This window comes from Aulonocara sp. 'chitande type north' Nkhata Bay, linkage group LG7, assembly GCF_057382095.1.
Source record: "Aulonocara sp. 'chitande type north' Nkhata Bay isolate Kocher_YH1m ecotype deep benthic linkage group LG7, A_spYH_male_GT1.1, whole genome shotgun sequence".
Lineage (NCBI taxonomy): Eukaryota > Metazoa > Chordata > Actinopteri > Cichliformes > Cichlidae > Aulonocara > Aulonocara sp. 'chitande type north' Nkhata Bay.
In genome coordinates, this window is record NC_141350.1 from 31591760 (window position 1) to 31611798 (window position 20039).

Sequence of the window (20039 nt, forward strand, 5' to 3'; positions counted from 1 at the left end):
CTCTCCTCAAATTCACCTGACTGTTGGCTGCACAAGACACAATCAAACATCAGGGGGCCTGGCAGATTGCAGATCTGATCCTGAGAGTTCAGGGCTGGAGAGCATATGTGAATGTGTCTGCATGGCTGATGGAACAGAGTCCCAAAAGGTCTCTGAAACCACTGTGGTTGTTCAGTAATGTTCACTGTTCATCATCCAACATATTTAAGACAGTAAAGCATGTTGGTGGTAGCATCATGATACAGGGTTATAATCTCATCAGCAGAGACTTTACAACTAAGGAAAGGAACAATGGAGTGTAAAGAAAGCTTGTTATGAATTTCACCATAGTAAGACTAGAGTAAAAACGGCCTTACCTTTCAATTTGACAGTAAACACAACACTTTAGATGCCTCAGGATAAGTCTCTAACTGCCCTTCTATTCTATTCTAGCTAAAGGGCCTTCAGCAAAGTACCAAACAAAAGATTTGAATGCTTTCAGAATTCAGAGTCTTTAGTTAATGAGTTTTAATAAATGTTGTAAAAATGGCTTACACTTCATCCCTTTTAAAGAGAATTTATAACACAAAGTCTGTTTTTGCAATTAGTGTGAGCTAGTTTTCTTTAAAAAATATTTTTCAAGAATTTTAAGTTTGTACAGCAAGTCCTTTTATCCCATGACGTCTACTTCTTTCTATCCTCACTGCTTCTGAGTCAAGTTCAACATTCCTTTGCCACAGGGAGTGTTAAACTCCACGTTGGAAACTGCAGATGTAGCCACATTGCATGGAGGGTCTGTTTGTCGTTATGCTATTTGGTCTGTTAGCAGGTTTCTCTTATGTTAAAGTCAGCAGTGTTTCACTCTGAATTTCATCACATTGCTGTTGTGGTTCTCTGTCTAATGTACTGTGCAGTTTTAGTTTCACTCACCGATGAGCTCAAAGTGGAGCTGAAGCCTCTGTGTCAGTGTTGGTCTTGTTTAGTGTTCGGTGCTGAACTGTTGACTCTGCTCAGCAATGACAGGTTGGTGGTGTTACCGTCCCATCTGTTCGGCCCCGGAGCCCCTCTGTCATGCAGGTCACCTCCGCATTAATCTCACTAATTAGCCTAATGAGCCTGTTTCTTGGTGGGCCGACAAACGAGTACGACCTGAACACACAGGAACCAGACGGCTTTGCTTTGCAGGACCAGAAAACACAGATTTCCTGGCAGCTTCTGACCTAAATACAGCTCAAACCCACACACACACACACCCGCGTGCGCACACACACCCGCGTGCACACACACACCCGCGTGCGCATGCATACACAATTACGGTGCTTATTTTCTGTTTAAAACATGAATACACAGAAACACAGGACAAATGTGGTGTCACACAGACTTAGTTAATATAATCCATCACACATACATAAATAAACACAAAGAAAAAGAAAGAATGAATGAAGAATCTCAGAGCCTAAAATCCATTGTGACCAGTCCAAAACACTAAATGACAAACCTTTTGGTTTGCTTGGTAAATGATGTAAAATCTTTTCATGTGTTTTCTTTTAGAGAGAAAAAAAAGAGGCAAACATACATAAATTTAAGAATAAGAAAAAAGTAATAAAACACATAGAGGTTGCATTTGAACTTTTCAATGAAACCTATATATATTATAACTTGTATGTTAAAAAACTAAGCTTAAGGTGTGGGAAATCATTTTTAGGTACTTGATGTAAAAAGAAAAATGTATTAAGAAAAATTCTGCATTCACAAAACTAACTGTAACACAGTATAGGAATGAGGACATTTTATGTACATTAGGGAAAAATGTTTGTTTCGTAATAATTTTTTGGAATATCTGAAGTCTAGATCATCCTATATTATAATAACTGGAAAGATTAATACTCAATGTAGCACTGAAACAACAACAAGTGAAAAAAATGGATGGATGGATGGATATATGGATGGATGGATTTTACATTTGAACGTGAGATGAGGAGAAGGTGGATCCATCCATCCATTTTGTTAACTGCTTATCCAAGTAGGATTGTTGATAATGTTAGGCAACACCTCCATCAGCATCACCATGATGGAGACAAAGAGTCACCAATCTACCAACACCTCTGCAACTAAACCAAGCCACAAAAAATAAAGCTACAGTCTGTTATGTCAACTGTTAATTGATAAACCTAGTTACCTAACCAAAGAGCTGCATGTTGAACTTTTACTATGGCTGGAAACTCTTTAAATAAGCACTGGGCAGATGGATAAAGTGAAGCAGTTCACAACGTCAAGCTCAGCTATAGTCCTGTGGGATCATCTGATATCAGTGCCAGCACACATTGGCCATGCCATGCTGTTTAAGCTGCTTTAGCCTGCCTGCAGTTGCTGCAAGCTGCTTTGCAACCCCCCTCCTCTTCAGCTCCTCTTTTCATGAAATATACCTAATGCACCGACTGGAGTTTGCTTTGCTCTGTACAGGGGGTCTTGCTGCTTCTTTCCAAGCCTCTGGCTGTGCCCCCTTTAGTCATTTCATATAAGCACATTGTGGGAAAAGTCCCAGAAGAGAACCAAGCCATAAAATAGAAATCTTTTAACTACAGAAGTCATGACTGAACTGTTTATGAAAAATTCATGATGATCAGCAGTTTGTACTTATCAGTCTTACCATAAATGTCACGGCCGTTGGTGTTACTGCCACATCTAAGCCATTTGCACTGTCCACATCTTAATGTATCTGCTGTGGCTTTGGACATGATCCAAGCAACATTGGAAGAAGCTCCAGACTGGACGGGCTAATAGTTTTACATGCTGACATCAGGATTGTGCTCTGATAGCAGACTGCGTTGCTTTATTCGATTTTAATATCTAAAAAAACTTTATTGATAAGCTCTTATTGGATCTTTTGACTTGTATCCACTGTTTGAATGTCTTGCCTTTGATGCCACAGACACAAGCTAAGAAAAAGAAAGCCTTTGATAGCCATAGCAAACTTTCTTTAAAGTTCTAAAGTCAATAAAATGCAATATCTGCAGGAGAGTGGTGAAGGGTGGGGGGTGGAGTAAAATTAGAACTTGTGGCATTTTAAATGGTCAGACTTGGTGACCTTCAGGTAACATTAAATGTATTATGCATTCAGAACATATACTTATTAACATTAGCTCCACTGTTGCTGGTTTTTAATGTCAACTGTAGCAAAACCCCCTGGTCAGGAGGAAACACCATTTGTCCTCAGAAGACGTAGGACAGGGTTAATGAACATGTCATGGAGCAGTGGCAGAATGCGTGGCGAAAGCCCTACAATCCTTCAGCGCAGCCGAATGGCCTGGTTTAGCTGTGATAGTTAATTAAAAACCTTATTAATGTCATATTAGTGTCACTGCCATGCTTGTCTGGTAATTGGTGCCTAAAACACAATTAAAATTATGTTATTAACTGAGAGAAAGGAGCGAGATGCCTCAGTATGAAGTTATGTCTTTTGTTACACAGAGTGGTCCAACTGGGGGAAATACAAAGTGTACACTTTTAATACTCACCCTTGAATAAGTCAAAGTCATTTCCATTTATCTGCTGAAAAGTGTTCCTTCAAACATGAAAATGTCTTTTCCCTTCCTCTGATTCTGATTGACTAAACACATGGCAATCAAACGTCTTTCTCTTCTTCCATTAACCAAGTCACTCACCAATTCACTGCCATTTAATTCACATTATTTCTATTTTAGCTGAACCGAGTACCTTGTTGCAGAGGTCACATTCCTTCATCATTATTATCATCAAGAGCATTATCATTACACTGAGGCATCATCAGTACATTATCACTGGATTCTCTGGAGACCTTTAACGTTCTGCAGACTCCCTGCAGACAACAGATTTTACATGGTGTTTGTCTCTCATTCCTATGGACACAACTCACAGGCTGCAGGCTTTGGAACACAATACAGGGTGATTAATGCATGATATTGGCCATGCCACTTTTGTTTTCTTTGTAGTTAACAGTATAAATGGGGATCCTGCAGATGCATGATTTTTCTTTTGCTACACTTCTTTTGTTTATGCAAAGCCGGTTATAGTCAACATGCTGGTGTGTGAGTCAAAGCAGATATATGGACTGTAGCATGTTAACTGCAGTCTTTGGGGATGCTGAGCTCTTTTGTTGCTGAGCGGTGAACTTATAAGTTTCTCTTCTTCACTTTTTCAGCATCCATAAGCTCATCCAGGCTCCAAACTTGGTGGCTTCATCTTGACTGGTTGTAAATGCCTGCCTGCTAGCTCCATGTACCGTATTGGTCTGAATGTAAGATGACCCTGATTACAATACAACCCGATCCCCATTGTCCAATACCAGGGAATAGATAAGAAACATGTTATCAGACCAGTCTAAATGGGAAAGTTCCCCCCGACACACTAATACCATGAAAATCCTCTTTATCCTGGAAGCTTTTTCTGTGGTAACGATGAGAAATAGTTCTGTTTAGGCAGAAACTGGTGTGGCTTTTCCAATGCAATGAATTCAGATTGCATCTTTTCTTTAAACTTCTGATCACGACATCCTGTGACCCAAAAACAATTAAAAGATAGTAAGGCGTTGGGTGTTTTTGTCTGGTGAAAGTGAGCTGAAATAGTTTTCTGGTGGGAGTGAGTTTTCATTCCAGCTTGTCAGTTTGATGTTGTAAGGCCACTTCCCTTCTGTTTCTTAGTGTTTGCCTTCTCACCACGTCTTCAGTTTCCATGTTTTCTCCTGGTTCGTTTCTGTGTTGGTGTCCTCGATTTCACTTCACTTGCATGTTGGCAATTTCATTTCCTTGTATGCATCCTGCTGCTCTACTTCCCATCTTTGCCTCAGCATTTTTGCAATTCCCCGACCGTTACCAGCTGTGTTTCATTACCAATCAGCCTTCACTATATAGTTAGCCTTGCCTCTGCTTGTGTCTCTGTTCCTTTGGCAGTCTGTCCCCTTTGTACGCTAAGTTTTTCCCTGGTTCTCCTTTTTCTGCTCCTGCCGTGTCAAATTATTTCCATTTTAGACTCTAGTTGGATTCAGTCTTCAGTGCCCTTTGTTTTTTTGAACAGCAGTTTTATGTCTGTGTACATTAGACAAAATAATTATTTAATTTGAATATGTTTTAATATGCAGCTTTAATATGTTTGTCTGGAACAGGTCTCTCTTCCAAATGAGATATTGGGTCTCAATGGGACTACCTGTATAAATAAAGGTTAAATGAAAAATATATACACTTCAAAACTCATGTTTTATGTTTTATGTACCCACAAAACAACAGCCAATATCAGCTGAAACAAAAAGGTTTTTGTTTGCATGGAGCAAAGGATGATGTTGGGTGGCTTTGAGATGCATGTCTATAAAGTCTATCCACAGGAATAGATTTCCTTTGACACAACCACAATAATTTTCTAACCTTCATGCTTGCTGACCTGAATACAGCCGAAGTGAAAATTTGCCACTGTTTTTTGAACATTAGCCCATTCTTCACAAATCCTTACGTTTTAAATGGTGTGAACTATTTTAATGTACCAACATTACAGCTTTGTACAATCAGAGCACTGAAAAGTGGCAGTGATTACCTTTTCTGTAGACAGTAAGGGAACATACTTGCTGAATCACTTCACAATACGAGCACAACGAACAAAAGGTTTTTCAGCCTCAGTTCTTTTCATGTAAAAAGGTGCGGTGATGACTAAGAGGTTAACTACAGGGTCATTGTACCCACAACACTGGTGATGGTGTCATTCTGGAGGTCCATGTACTACAACTGAGGCATTTTTGTATTTAAAACAAATCCTTACCTCTGGAAGGTAAACAGGACATGTATTGCTTTGGTCTCATTTTGTGTTGTTTATTTTTAGAGGTGTCGTTGTTGGTTTTTAGACCAGATTCAGTAGAATCAATGTGACAGACTCATCGCTGGTTGGCGTTGTCTGTGTAAGGTTTCTGGGGTCACCTCTCAGAGATAAGGTGGGGAGTTTGGTCATTGTGATGGGGATCAGATTAGGAAAGAGCCAGTTGAGGTGGTTCAGCCTTTGCCTAGGAACACCGGGACACCTCCTAGGTGAGATGTTTGGGCATGTCCAACTGCCAGACTCATTCACACAGGAGTAATTATGTCTCTCAGCTGGCTCGGGAACACCTCAGTATTCTCCAGATTAGGTGGAGGAGGTGGCTGGAAAGAGAGAGGTGCAGGCTTTTCGGTTAGATTGTTGGCTCTGTGACACTGATTCAGACAGGTGGCAGAAAAAGGATTGAAGGTCAGACTTGGTGTATATTGGTGTTTCATGATTGAACACTGTCAATCATGTCTTAACTGTTTCCAAAAAGTGGACGGACATTCTGAAACCATTGCTGCCACTGTTTGCTGCCAACACAAGCAATCCACAAGGTGAGTCATGTGGTTGGATCCTCAGTCAGGTGTAAGCTTTGACCACACATGTGACTTTTGGTTCAGATAAATTGCTGGAAAAACTTTTTGGATAAAGTAATAAAGAAGTGAAGACTACTAGTAACCACAACTAACATTTTTAAGGGTTCTTTGGTGCACAAAGGCAATCATGAAAATGTCTCTGGTTTACTGAAGCAGATGCTGCTGGGAAACAAATGAAATATACAATTTGGAGATGCATTTATTAAAATGATAAAACATATAATTTTGTTACAAATTTGATGGAATACAAATTTGATTTCTCTGTGCCCCCAGAGTTGGATGGTCAGCAAATGAGAGAGCAGTGGTCTTTATACACACACACACACACACACACACACACACACACACACACACACACACACACACACACACACATACGGGTCTATGTGGTATGGCGGGACTATACTACGTCAATCCGCCCGGTGGTGGTTTAAGTGGACTACCCTTTTGAAAGGACTTAGAGCCAAGGGAGCGAGGTTAAAGTGTTCGAAAAAATCTGAAAAAAATTTGGGTCACTTCAGACCTCATACACTCCCTATAGAAGTCTAGATACACTGATACACACCAACCAGACTCTATTGTGTTTTCTGGAGACATTGTCCACTTGACAACAATGTGTTTTATGAGGTCCAAAAAAAACAATATTGGGTCTTTAAAGGGACAATGATGTAATATGTAAATAGCTCATCATTACCATGAATACACATCTGACAGGACACAGGATTACTGGAACATCATTTTATTAGTGTTCTTGGATCTGAACATTAATTTTAACCATAAATAAAAAAAGAAATCTATGGACAAAAATGCCCACGCTTCCCACAGAAATATAAAAATATAGAAAACAGAAAAATTAAAAACATTTAAAATGAATTTTAATAGTTTAAAGGTAAATATTAAGGGGAGAAAATATGCATTTATAATTTTTTATTTTAAATATAACCCGTCAAAAAAAACCCTAAATAAATTAAATGTAAAAATTATGAAATACAAACTACTTCTGTATTTAACAAGAACTTTTTTTTCTTTAAACAGAACATCAGTGTTAACAACAATTGGCAATCTGACCAAGATGTAAAACCACAGCTCTCTAAACAGTTATTTTAGTTCATTTTTTTCTGCCTTTTTGCAGTTAATCCTCTGTTTCTTACAAAATCTCTTATGTTTTGAACTGTTCTTCCTGCCAACACCGGATCTTCTACCAATTTGCAATGACTGCATTCATTTTTGGTGGCTAGTTTCCCTTCGTTTATGTGGTCTTTAAAATGCCTCATCACTGCAGCAACCTCAGCCTTGGACCACATGTTTTTGGGAGCTCTTCGGGAATTGTGGGATTGAGCAGCATTTTTCTCTGGAAGATATATAAAGTAGTAGTAGTTAAAACAAACAAAAAACCAAACAAAAAAAACAAAAAACATTTGGTGGTTAAAAGAATGGATGCTACCCTGTACTAACTTCTGAAATGTGTTGCTACCATCAATATCAAAACGAGCTAAAATTCTCTTTGAAAATTTATCAAATTTCTAAAATGAGACATTTAGTGTTCCGCTGTGAATAAAAGACTGAATAAAAAGTTGAATAAAAGTCTCTTGATGCATGCTCAATCATCCAGGTAAGTAAATCCCAAAACGTTGATTCTGTTAATCTGGACGTAGCGTTTTCAGTGGGAGAAACATTTTGTCACTCATCCAAGTGACTTTTTGCCACCACTCTGCAGTTTGCCATATGTTGCAAAGTGATGAAACAATAATAAGCTTAGAGAACCAACTGCACCCCTTACCTTCAGAGGGAGCAGCAGTCTCACTTGCTGCAGGCATTGTGAGTGGTCCTTCATCTGCTGATTACACAATTTGATTAAGTTTTAATATTTGTAACAAACATTTTATCCACAGAAACCAAGCTAGTGGTAACTTACCACAATCTACAGTGTCTTGGAGCTGCGCTGTGTTTGTGGAATCAGCTACTGCATGTACAGGCTCACTGGTGCCACACGCCAACATTGTGAGTGCTGTGTCATCATCATCTGATTCACTCTCACTGTCCTTTGTTTCAGCATCACTTAATGCAATTTCATCTGAGAAATTGTGGGAAAACCCCCCCAAAAAACCAAACACAAACCCCCCAAAAACCTCACATTAACAACGAGATATGACAAAATACAGAACAAATACTGGAAATTATAGTACATAGTTTTACTATTTAAGGCCACCACTCTGCAGTTTGCCAAATGTTGCAAAGTGATGAAACAATAGACTTCAAGAACCTTAAATCATGGACATTTAACAGAATGGTCTGTGCTTTTAGGTTTTAATTCGGTTGATAAAGCATAATATTCAACTACTGCCCTAATATTTGCTCCTTTCAATACAAACCTTCTATTTTGATCTCATCCAGTGATTTCCCCTGGATCTGGGAAAGTTGTCCTTTTTCCAGTGTTAAAAGCAGTTTGGAAATCTTGGCCAGCTGTGTTGTGGGAACTGGTAATCTGTAGAATTCGCGGTGAACGTGGATATCATGACCCAGGAAATCTGCAACCTGATCAAGTTCGTTGTTTTTCAAATTAAGGACTTGTGAGAGTGTGGCAACATGTTTTCTGAGCTGTGTCGATCTTAGATACTCAGGCTGCTTTGCTCCACACTGGTGTGCATGAACACGCAAGGAGTCCATTCCTCTGTAATGACTCATTGATCGGGGTCTTGCAAAGAGGTAGATATTAGTGGCACAAATACCACAGTCAGGCCTCCTACTAACCAGTAGTGACAGAGCATCCAGCATGCTTGGTGTTAGCAGAACTGGAACATTTCTGTCCCTTTTTCCCATTATTTCTATTCTACAGAAATAGTTACAGAGTCTCTGTTCCATTTCTGAGAGCCCCATGGCAACATCTGTGTGGAGTGCTGTTTTGTCTCTTTCAAGAAAACTTTTGAGGCGCATCTTTGAAACCTCTCCAGAACGTCTTCGGTTGAACACAATGATTTGTGAGAGTGTAACTTGTGCAAGTTGGGCATAATTCTGAGCTGTGGCTTCGTTCTCCAAGCTGCAAAAGGCACTTTCTGCAGATTTTTGAAGGTAGTGATGGAGAATCCGAACATCTTCTGTAAAGGGCAATGTTGATGGCTTGTTAAACTTTGCCTCACTCAATGTGTTCAAGGCACGGTGAGACACCATCTCAGACCATTTGGAGACATACAACTTCTTGAACGCATCAGTGGACTTGATTAGGGCTTCATCCTCTGTCATGAGGGCACGACAATGGATAATGTCAGACATTTTATGCAGTGTATGTCCCAGTTTCAGCGCAAGGCTTGGAGTTTTGTATGACAGTGTCTCTTCATCAAAACCTGAAACTTTCTTTACTGCTTGCACAACTCTCTGGAAATTAGCAGGCTTAATAGCTTCTTCCATGTTATGCACTGAGAATTCTGTGCGCAGACACAACAACAAACGTCCCGCTTCACGAAGCTTCTGTCGTATATAATCATACTTTGTAGGGTCTTGTCCATGTTTATTGTAGAGGGACTGGGCAAACTGAATAACAGTAAAGTCATTTCGCACAGCTGAGGCAATCTCATCTTGTTTCATAACAGCAAGAACCTTCCAGACTCCACTTGACACCTGCGGATAACACTGAGACTCCAGAGTTAAAGCCAGGCCGAGTACTTTGGTTCTTCCAGGTTCTTTATCCGTGTCATCTTTTGGTTTGTTAGGACATCTGCGGACATGTCTCCAAAGATCCTTGCGAACATACATCCCTTGACAATAAAAGCAATGAGCAAACTTTCCCTCTACTGCTTTAATCTTGGGTCTTCTCTTCACTTTCAGTGGTCCCACTCCACCATGCAAAACTGCAGCATTATGCTTAAAATTTCCCTTATTTCTCAATTTCTCTAACAGACTTTTACGCTCGTTTGAGTCTCTAGGCAGGGAAAATGCATGCACAACATCAGGAGCCGTTTTGTGCGTTTTCAGGTGGCGGGAAATTTTAGCTTGTGGTTTGCCACAAAAATAGCAGTAATTTCTTTTACTTAAAGTCATTTTTTCTGATTCAGTTTCGCAAAGCTCACTTTTATCTTGTGGCTTGTCCTTTGTCAAGTTGTGGATTAAATTCGTTGAATCTGATTGTTCATGCGCTTTGGAGATGTCATCTTGGCATAGCAGACCTTTTGATGTGCTTGGCAATAATGAGATGTCTTCATCTGAATCTTCATCATATGACTCTGAATCTGGCACATATTCTTCTTCTGATATGCTGTGGTTGCCATCATCATCGCTTGATATTTGATCCAGAACTGAATGTGGCAATCCATCCTCCCCTGAATATTCAGAAATTTCTTCTTTCTGGAATGTAAGAACAAAAGTTTTTTTAATTGATCAATACTTTAGACAGGTAAAAAATAAACTGAAAAAAAGTCAAGCCAAATATGAATGGGATACACACCTGTGTTGACTGGTGGCAATTCTGATTTGCCAATTTTGCAAGGCAAGATTTGTGCCAGACCCCTAAACAAACTGAAACACATTTTGATAGACTTAATTTAGCTTTGCAGTTCTATTTAAGTGAAGTAGTTTTTTGTCAAAGCATTGCAGTAATGTCAAATGCTGAAAAAACAAAAAAAAACAAAACTGTTCACATTAAGGATATTTTAATGACTACACATACACTGCTAATCCCCCTCCCCCCCCCAAAAAAGGACATCCCAGATGTGAATGAAGGAATTATTCTTATTAAATACTTTGTTCTTTAGGTAGTTGAGTGGCATGAAAGTGTGTAGTTGAATGTGTGTGGCCTCCAGATGCCTGTACGACTTCCCTACAATGCCTGGGCATGCTCGGGATGAGGTGGCGGATGGTCTCCTGAAGGATCTCCTCCAAGACCTGGACTAAAGCATCTGCCAACCCCTGGACAGTTTGTGGTGGATGGAGTGAGACATGATGTCCCAGATGTGCTCAATTGGATTCAGGTCTGGGGAACAGGCGGGCCAGTCCATAGCATCAATGCCTTTGTCATGGAGGAACTGCTGACATACTCCAGCCACATGAGGCCCAGTGTCGTCTCGCATTAGGTGGACCCCAGGGCCAAATGCACCAGCATGTGGTCTCACAAAGGGTCCGAGGACCTCATCTTGTTACCCAATGACAGTCAGGCTCTCTGGCAGGCACAGAAATGCCACCCCTCACCATTACTGACCCACTGCCAATATGATCATGCTGGAGGATGTTGCAGGCAGCAGAACATTCCCCACGGCATCTCCAGACTGTCACGTGCTCAGTTTGAACCTCCTTTCAGCTGTGAGGAGCATAGGGTGCCCGTGCTGAAGTTGCCAAACTTTGTGTTTTCTGGCAAATGCCAAACATCCTGCATGGTGTTGGACTGCAAGCTCAATCCCCACCTGTGGATGCTGGACCCTCAAGTCACCCTCATGAAGTCAGTTTCTGACCATTTGAGCAGACAGATGCACATTTGTGGCCTGTTTGAGGTCATTTTGCAGGGCTCCTCTTGTTCCTCCTTGCACAAAGGTGGAGGTAGCGGTCCTGCTGCTGGGTTGTTGCCCTCCTATGGCCTACTCCACATCCAGGTAGCACCTCCATGCTCTGGACACTACACTAACAGACACAGCAAACCTTCTTGCCACAGCTCACATTGATGTGCTACGCTAGATGAGCTGCACTACCTGAGCCCCTTGTGTGGGTTGTAGACTGTCTCATGCTACCACTAAAATGAAATCACCGCCAGCATTCAAAAGTGACCATAACATCAGCCAGAAAGCATAGGTGCTGAGAAGTGGTCTGTGGTCACCACCTGCAGAACCAGTCCTTTATTATGGTGAATTGACTATAATTTCCACTTGTTGTCTACTCTATTTGCAAAACAGCATGTGAAACTGGTTGTCAGTGTTACTTCCTAAGTGAACAGTTTGATTTCACAGAAGTGTGACTGACTTGGAGTAACATCGCATTGTTTAAGTGTTCCCTTTATTATTTTGAGCAGTTTATGTTATGGAATGGGGAATTGAGGACAATCCCAAGTATACCATTTTTACAAGGTCCTGCACCAATGAGGTAATACTGCATTTCTTTAATTAGACGTGACCACCCATTAATTAAAAAGGGAGCAGTGTTCATTTCAGCACGTCTTAACTTGTTGAACTCTATTAATGCTTTTTACTATACACTGTACCTATTCACTAAATGTCTCACCTTTGCACTTAAAGCCAAGCCACTTGAGGGAGGAAACGGTCCCACACACTGAATGCACTTGTCCAAAGATGATATTGTTGTGCACACCAGACGATGATTGTGACACTGTTAGCAAAATATTGCAACATTTATTTGTTTTGGACAGTTGGAAAGGTGTGTTTTCAATTCAGTTGCAGATATCAACTAATAAACTTCGTCCATGTAAATCACATCACACCCAGGTGACTGCCAAACACACACACACACAGCATCCATAAAGAATGATGATAGATTAAATTATTAGTTCATTAAGTGGTACACTGGATTATATTTACCCTTTCAGGCTCTGGATGTTTCAGGTCCAGATCATTGTTTGGAAAGCTGTTTGGTTGCGGCTTTAGGCAGCTCACAGTCTTCTGAATCTGGCTGGTCTCAGTCTTCGTGTGTAACAGATAGAGAATGAAGACAAAAGAACAGTAATCTGACAGTTACTAAAAATGCATCACTCAAGAGGATGAATAGACCATTTCACTATTGGCAAATAGCGTAAGGTACACATCGTGCATGAGAAACATTCATTAAAATCTGTCCTAGGTCAATGTTACCTCTTCAAAATCTTGCACTGAAGAAGAATGCATGGCTTCTGAGCCTTGCTGAGGCATTTCTTCATCAAGATCCTGCAACAAAGAAAAGATGGCACAAAGATTAGACCAAGTGCTCTTCTTGCAACTGTACTGGGCAGTCCTGTGCTTCTGTCTTTAATTTGCATGTGTGTGTGTGTGTGTGTGTGTGTGTGTGGGGGGGGGGCTTTCCACTCAAGAAATGTTTTCTTCTGAAAAAAATACTGGCTACAATAATTAACAACTGATTCCTTTGCAATCATCCATCCTCTTCCACTTATCCTTATCAGGATTGTGGGGTAGCAGTTTTGGGGCCTATACCAGCTACCATAGGGCAGTACAACCTGGACAGATCACCAGTCTAACATGGAAGGACAAGCATTTGCATTCACACCAAAGGGCAGTTTTGAATCACCAGTTAACCTAACCCCATAAGCTACATCTTTGGACTGTGGGAAGAAGCCAGAGTACACAGCCAGAGAGAGCCCATGCATTACAGCAGTAAAAAGTGCCTAAAACAAGTTAAGAAGTTGTATAGTACTATCTATCTTAATGTTCAAGCCTGAGTTTCAAAAAATTTCAACATAGAAACAAAGCACATGCAGTCAGCTCTGCATGCTGTAGGTCAAACTGTCAAGACATACGAGAAGACCCCTCCTAAAACCAGAGTGATGTCACCATGAAGCAAACTTTGACGGAGTCCCCCAATAACAGTGTGGTCCTCCTAAGTCACATTTGGGTGGTTAACACACACACACACACACTCAGATGTTATCCAGACTTGCACTTTGAAACAATGAAAAGGACCTACAAGCCACGGTCCATGTAAATCACATCACACCCAGGTGACTGCCAAACACACACACACACAGCATCCATAAAGAATGATGATAGATTAAATTATTAGTTCATTAAGTGGTACACTGGATTATATTTACCCTTTCAGGCTCTGGATGTTTCAGGTCCAGATCATTGTTTGGAAAGCTGTTTGGTTGCGGCTTTAGGCAGCTCACAGTCTTCTGAATCTGGCTGGTCTCAGTCTTCGTGTGTAACAGATAGAGAATGAAGACAAAAGAACAGTAATCTGACAGTTACTAAAAATGCATCACTCAAGAGGATGAATAGACCATTTCACTATCGGCAAATAGCGTAAGGTACACATCGTGCATGAGAAACATTCATTAAAATCTGTCCTAGGTCAATGTTACCTCTTCAAAATCTTGCACTGAAGAAGAATGCATGGCTTCTGAGCCTTGCTGAGGCATTTCTTCATCAAGATCCTGCAACAAAGAAAAGATGGCACAAAGATTAGACCAAGTGCTCTTCTTGCAACTGTACTGGGCAGTCCTGTGCTTCTGTCTTTAATTTGCATGTGTGTGTGTGTGTGTGTGTGTGGGGGGGGGGGGGGGGGGGCTTTCCACTCAAGAAATGTTTTCTTCTGAAAAAAAATACTGGCTACAATAGTTAACAACTGATTCCTTTGCAATCATCCATCCTCTTCCACTTATCCTTATCAGGATTGTGGGGTAGCAGTTTTGGGGCCTATACCAGCTACCATAGGGCAGTACAACCTGGACAGATCGCCAGTCTAACATGGAAGGACAAGCATTTGCATTCACACCAAAGGGCAGTTTTGAATCACCAGTTAACCTAACCCCATAAGCTACATCTTTGGACTGTGGGAAGAAGCCAGAGTACACAGCCAGAGAGAGCCCATGCATTACAGCAGTAAAAAGTGCCTAAAACAAGTTAAGAAGTTGTATAGTACTATCTATCTTAATGTTCAAGCCTGAGTTTCAAAAAATTTCAACATAGAAACAAAGCACATGCAGTCAGCTCTGCATGCTGTAGGTCAAACTGTCAAGACATACGAGAAGACCCCTCCTAAAACCAGAGTGATGTCACCATGAAGCAAACTTTGACGGAGTCCCCCAATAACAGTGTGGTCCTCCTAAGTCACATTTGGGTGGTTAACACACACACACACACACACACTCAGATGTTATCCAGACTTGCACTTTGAAACAATGAAAAGGACCTACAAGCCACGGTCCATGTAAATCACATCACACCCAGGTGACTGCCAAACACACACACACACAGCATCCATAAAGAATGATGATAGATTAAATTATTAGTTCATTAAGTGGTACACTGGATTATATTTACCCTTTCAGGCTCTGGATGTTTCAGGTCCAGATCATTGTTTGGAAAGCTGTTTGGTTGCGGCTTTAGGCAGCTCACAGTCTTCTGAATCTGGCTGGTCTCAGTCTTCGTGTGTAACAGATAGAGAATGAAGACAAAAGAACAGTAATCTGACAGTTACTAAAAATGCATCACTCAAGAGGATGAATAGACCATTTCACTATCGGCAAATAGCGTAAGGTACACATCGTGCATGAGAAACATTCATTAAAATCTGTCCTAGGTCAATGTTACCTCTTCAAAATCTTGCACTGAAGAAGAATGCATGGCTTCTGAGCCTTGCTGAGGCATTTCTTCATCAAGATCCTGCAACAAAGAAAAGATGGCACAAAGATTAGACCAAGTGCTCTTCTTGCAACTGTACTGGGCAGTCCTGTGCTTCTGTCTTTAATTTGCATGTGTGTGTGTGTGTGTGTGTGTGGGGGGGGGGGGGCTTTCCACTCAAGAAATGTTTTCTTCTGAAAAAAATACTGGCTACAATAATTAACAACTGATTCCTTTGCAATCATCCATCCTCTTCCACTTATCCTTATCAGGATTGTGGGGTAGCAGTTTTGGGGCCTATACCAGCTACCATAGGGCAGTACAACCTGGACAGATCGCCAGTCTACCATGGAAGGACAAGCATTTGCATTCACACCAAAGGGCAGTTTTGAATCACCAGTTAACCTAACCCCATAAGCTACATCTTTGGACTGTGGGAAGAAGCCAGAGTACACAGCCAGAGAGAGCCCATGCATTACAGCAGTAAAAAGTGCCTAAAACAAGTTAAGAAGTTGTATAGTACTATCTATCTTAATGTTCAAGCCTGAGTTTCAAAAAATTTCAACATAGAAACAAAGCACATGCAGTCAGCTCTGCATGCTGTAGGTCAAACTGTCAAGACATACGAGAAGACCCCTCCTAAAACCAGAGTGATGTCACCATGAAGCAAACTTTGACGGAGTCCCCCAATAACAGTGTGGTCCTCCTAAGTCACATTTGGGTGGTTAACACACACACACACACACACTCAGATGTTATCCAGACTTGCACTTTGAAACAATGAAAAGGACCTACAAGCCACGGTCCATGTAAATCACATCACACCCAGGTGACTGCCAAACACACACACACACAGCATCCATAAAGAATGATGATAGATTAAATTATTAGTTCATTAAGTGGTACACTGGATTATATTTACCCTTTCAGGCTCTGGATGTTTCAGGTCCAGATCATTGTTTGGAAAGCTGTTTGGTTGCGGCTTTAGGCAGCTCACAGTCTTCTGAATCTGGCTGGTCTCAGTCTTCGTGTGTAACAGATAGAGAATGAATATACAGTGCATTTTTGAAGAGGCTTTTGAAACATTAAATAAACTGTATGAGAAAGATAAGTTTCAAGCTATTGTCTTTAAAATATTCACTGTCATGTATAGAGAATTTAAGGCCCTATGATTAAGAGACAAATAGTCAGTGTGATTTCTTTATTTTTTAAGCCATTGCTAAAGGAGTAAAACAATCACCTGTAGCAGCAACGAACTGTCACTAGGGCCCATTTATCTTCAAGGGACAAAATTTAAAATGAATCTAACTAAAGAGGCTACACAGCAAAATCTCCAGTGTTAAATTAACACTAGAGAGTGTCTATATGGGTCCACACAACACTGTTGAGTGTTGAATTAACACTTTTGACAGTGTTATATGTTTAAAAGTAACCTAGTCAGTTTTGAAGATTAACAAAGACTAACACTGAGCAGTGCTGATTTTCTAACACTGGAATATTTCTAACATTTTGAGTTATTTTCCAGTGTTAGAAAATCAGCACTGCTCAGTGTTAGTCTTTGTTAATCTTCAAAACTGACTAGGTTACTTTTAAACATATAACACTGTCAAAAGTGTTAATTTAACACTCAACAGTGTTGTATTTAACACTCAGAGGTGTGGACCCTTATAGACACTCTCTAGTGTTAATTTAACACTGGAGATTTTGCTGTGTAGAATCACATTAAACATCAATCACTGTTAAAATTTAGAAACCGAAAGCCATTTTTTATTTCTGCATACCTGCTGATATTTTTTTAGTGCTTTTAGAGGGCTTTGATGTGGCAGCCATCACAATTGCCTGTTTTCCATTAGTACCTACCCCTGTTTTTCCAGTAGGTTATAGTACCATGTAGTTTTTCAGTAACTACTGCACCAAGGTTCCAAGTGATCCAAAGTGATCAGAAAATTTGACATAGACTGAATGCCACCAGGTGGCTGGTCAATGGTGTCACTCGATAAGTTATGAGTGCGCCTCCTTCGTGAAAATCCAAGCCATCATTTTTGAAACTCTGAAATGTTTGAAATAGCGACCAAAATTAACAGCGTGATCCCTGAATTGAACACTAAAGTATAGACTGAGCAGCAGGCATTTTGTCACCTTGACGTCCATGCTTGCTGTGGCATTTATATCACTGGATGCTCGGCTGCATTGCTATAGTTACCCCAGGCACAGTAGGTGATACTCAATTTCAGTGAAAAACTAGATGCCCTAAGTCACGTTAAGCCAATTTGAGTAGGTACAAATGTAAAAATGGCTTAGGGTATGCAATTTATCAGTTCCAAAAAGTACAATTGTAGAAATACCTTGCATCTCCAGAGCCAATCCGAGTCACCATAATTATAGTCTATTTCTTCGCCTGGACTTATGTCTCTGCTTGCAAATAAGCATAGATGGGGCTTTCCATTGATATTTAATATTTTCATCTTAGCACTTGGACTGATGTGGTTGTCGTTGACAAGTCTGCCTAATGACCCATCTTCTTGAGATGCATCCACACTGTGGGGTTAGGCAAAAAAGTATTAGCTTAACTAGTTAGTTAGGAAGCTTTTTTTTTCATAAATCAAAAGCAATGTGTCATTTAATCTTAATCAAACTACACTGATATAATACGCACCACCAGAGTTTTCCATCAAACTTGAATTCAAACATGAACACCTTCAGGCTGTCATGATAAACTCTGTGTCTCCGCTCACATTCTTCTTTTGTTATGAGTTTACCTCTGTATTCCAAAAGAAAGTCTCCTTTTTGGAATGGAACAGTCGTGAAAATGCCCCGACCTGAATTGCAGAGGCATACCAAGTGAGTGACAAAAGACAAAGTGACAAACTCCAAATCTAATCCAAACTAAAGACCAACTTACCTTTGAAGGCATTTATGTAGTGGATATCAAGTCCCAGTTTGTCCCTTCCAGCAGAAACATGACAGACTGCATCCTCCCGTGGAGGAATGCGTCTCCTTCGCATGTTCTCCTGTACGATTGGCTGTATTACCAAAGCATATAAAGTATTACGATTATCGTCATCATTGTCATCATCATCAGTAGTAGCAGAACTAGCAGTAGTGTAGTTTACAGCATAAACACAGCTGACTTATTCATAGTGCTAATTTATGCCTTCTTTTAAAATGTTAAAGGCCTAGTACTCAAAATGGCGACATGTGACATTTCTGTAATGGCGACTGCAGAGAGTGATACAAGTACTGAGAAAGCTTAGGCATCAAAACTGTAAGAAGTTTTTTCTTCAGGCATATAAATAAATACACGACTAAATACACTTATACCCTTGCTTTTATTTTAGGGCTGTCAGCAGAATGACAGACATTGGACAAACTGCCCGAAATTAGCTAACAGCGACATCAGGGATTTTGACTCAGACTGCGCTGGTTTAATTGTTAATCGCGTTAGTCGCGATGTCGGCATTAACACGTTTAAGCCACAATAATGCTTTAACACCGAGTAAATCCTAACACGGGTTAGCCCGCTTTATCGCGTTGACGCGGTTAGTCGTCAGCCCTATTTTATTTACTCAATGACAAACGCTGGGGCCGTTTTACTTCTTCAAAGACTCACTAACAGTCCATAAAGCATAAATTAAACCAGTTTAATATAGGCCTGTGCACCTATAATTTCATATAGTATTAAAGTCATGGTGCATTTTACATTAAAAAAGGCTTACCTTTGTGTTTTTAATCCGTCTTCGTATTGCCGTCGACATACACTTGTTAAAGGGCACGCGCGCGAAAGTTGTGGCGCCGTTTCCTGTAGGTACCGCCTATATATATAGCCTACCAATCACAATGACTTCCGGCCGTGTGTATTGAAAATGTGTATTAAATTGCAGTACCTACACACATCCACTCTAACTCGAAACGTCGCTGTGCAATACACTGGAATACACAAAAATCAGGTGAGGGGTATAGGTGGACTTTTAAGAAAATCAGAAAATCTTTTAATTATAGTTTAATAAATGAATTTACACTACAGTTTAAGCAAATACAGGTCAAAAGATAAATAATGACCTCATAAGAAGTAGAAAAAATTATTATTTAGACACTTAAAAATGCATTTACAAGTCATGTTTTAGGGGGACACATGAATACACAGCAAAAAGTCGAAATGTCCCCGGAGCCCAGGTACAGCGCAGGTCAAATGTCAATCCATACCACATAGACGCACTCACACACACACACACACACACACACACACACACACACACACACACACTACAGGAACAGGATAAAGCTTGAAGGACGATCTCACAAACATAAAACTCCAGAGAGATTGTTTGATAGTGAGGTCTTCACATTGCTGACAGCTACTGTGCAGTCTACCCATAAT

At 40.4% G+C, this 20039-nt stretch overlaps 2 protein-coding genes across 2 annotated transcripts in view; one reads left to right on the forward strand and one right to left on the reverse strand.

The window, feature by feature from the left end:
• Positions 1-20039, forward strand: part of dcc (DCC netrin 1 receptor) — a 375235-nt gene that overhangs the window by 59211 nt on the left and 295985 nt on the right. The gene's annotated exons all lie outside the window — the stretch shown is intronic.
• On the reverse strand, positions 7119-19894 carry LOC147325496 (uncharacterized). The gene is made up of 16 exons (XM_086302339.1): positions 19378-19894; positions 18564-18684; positions 18318-18480; positions 18007-18199; positions 16584-16685; positions 15632-15703; positions 15362-15463; positions 14401-14472; positions 14131-14232; positions 13178-13249; positions 12914-13009; positions 10834-10944; positions 8768-10733; positions 8311-8469; positions 8176-8232; positions 7119-7746 (listed from the first exon to the last, which is right to left on the reverse strand). The coding sequence occupies exons 1-16, from the start codon at positions 19414-19416 to the stop codon at positions 7499-7501; spliced, it is 3675 nt and encodes a 1224-aa protein (XP_086158465.1). The 5' UTR covers positions 19417-19894; the 3' UTR covers positions 7119-7498.

What these genes read in the sequence shown, in the direction of transcription:
- LOC147325496 (XM_086302339.1), bottom strand. Translation starts at nt 19,416, where the DNA reads ATGTCGACGGCAATACGAAGACGGATTAAAAACACAAAG. An exon ending in TTTGATGGAAAACTCTGGTG is followed by an intron (nt 18,200 to 18,317) that starts GTGCGTATTATA and finishes CTAACCCCACAG; the next exon opens with TGTGGATGCATCTCAAGAAG. An exon ending in ACCTGAAACATCCAGAGCCT is followed by an intron (nt 10,945 to 12,913) that starts GAAAGGGTAAAT and finishes TCACTTAAATAG; the next exon opens with AACTGCAAAGCTAAATTAAG.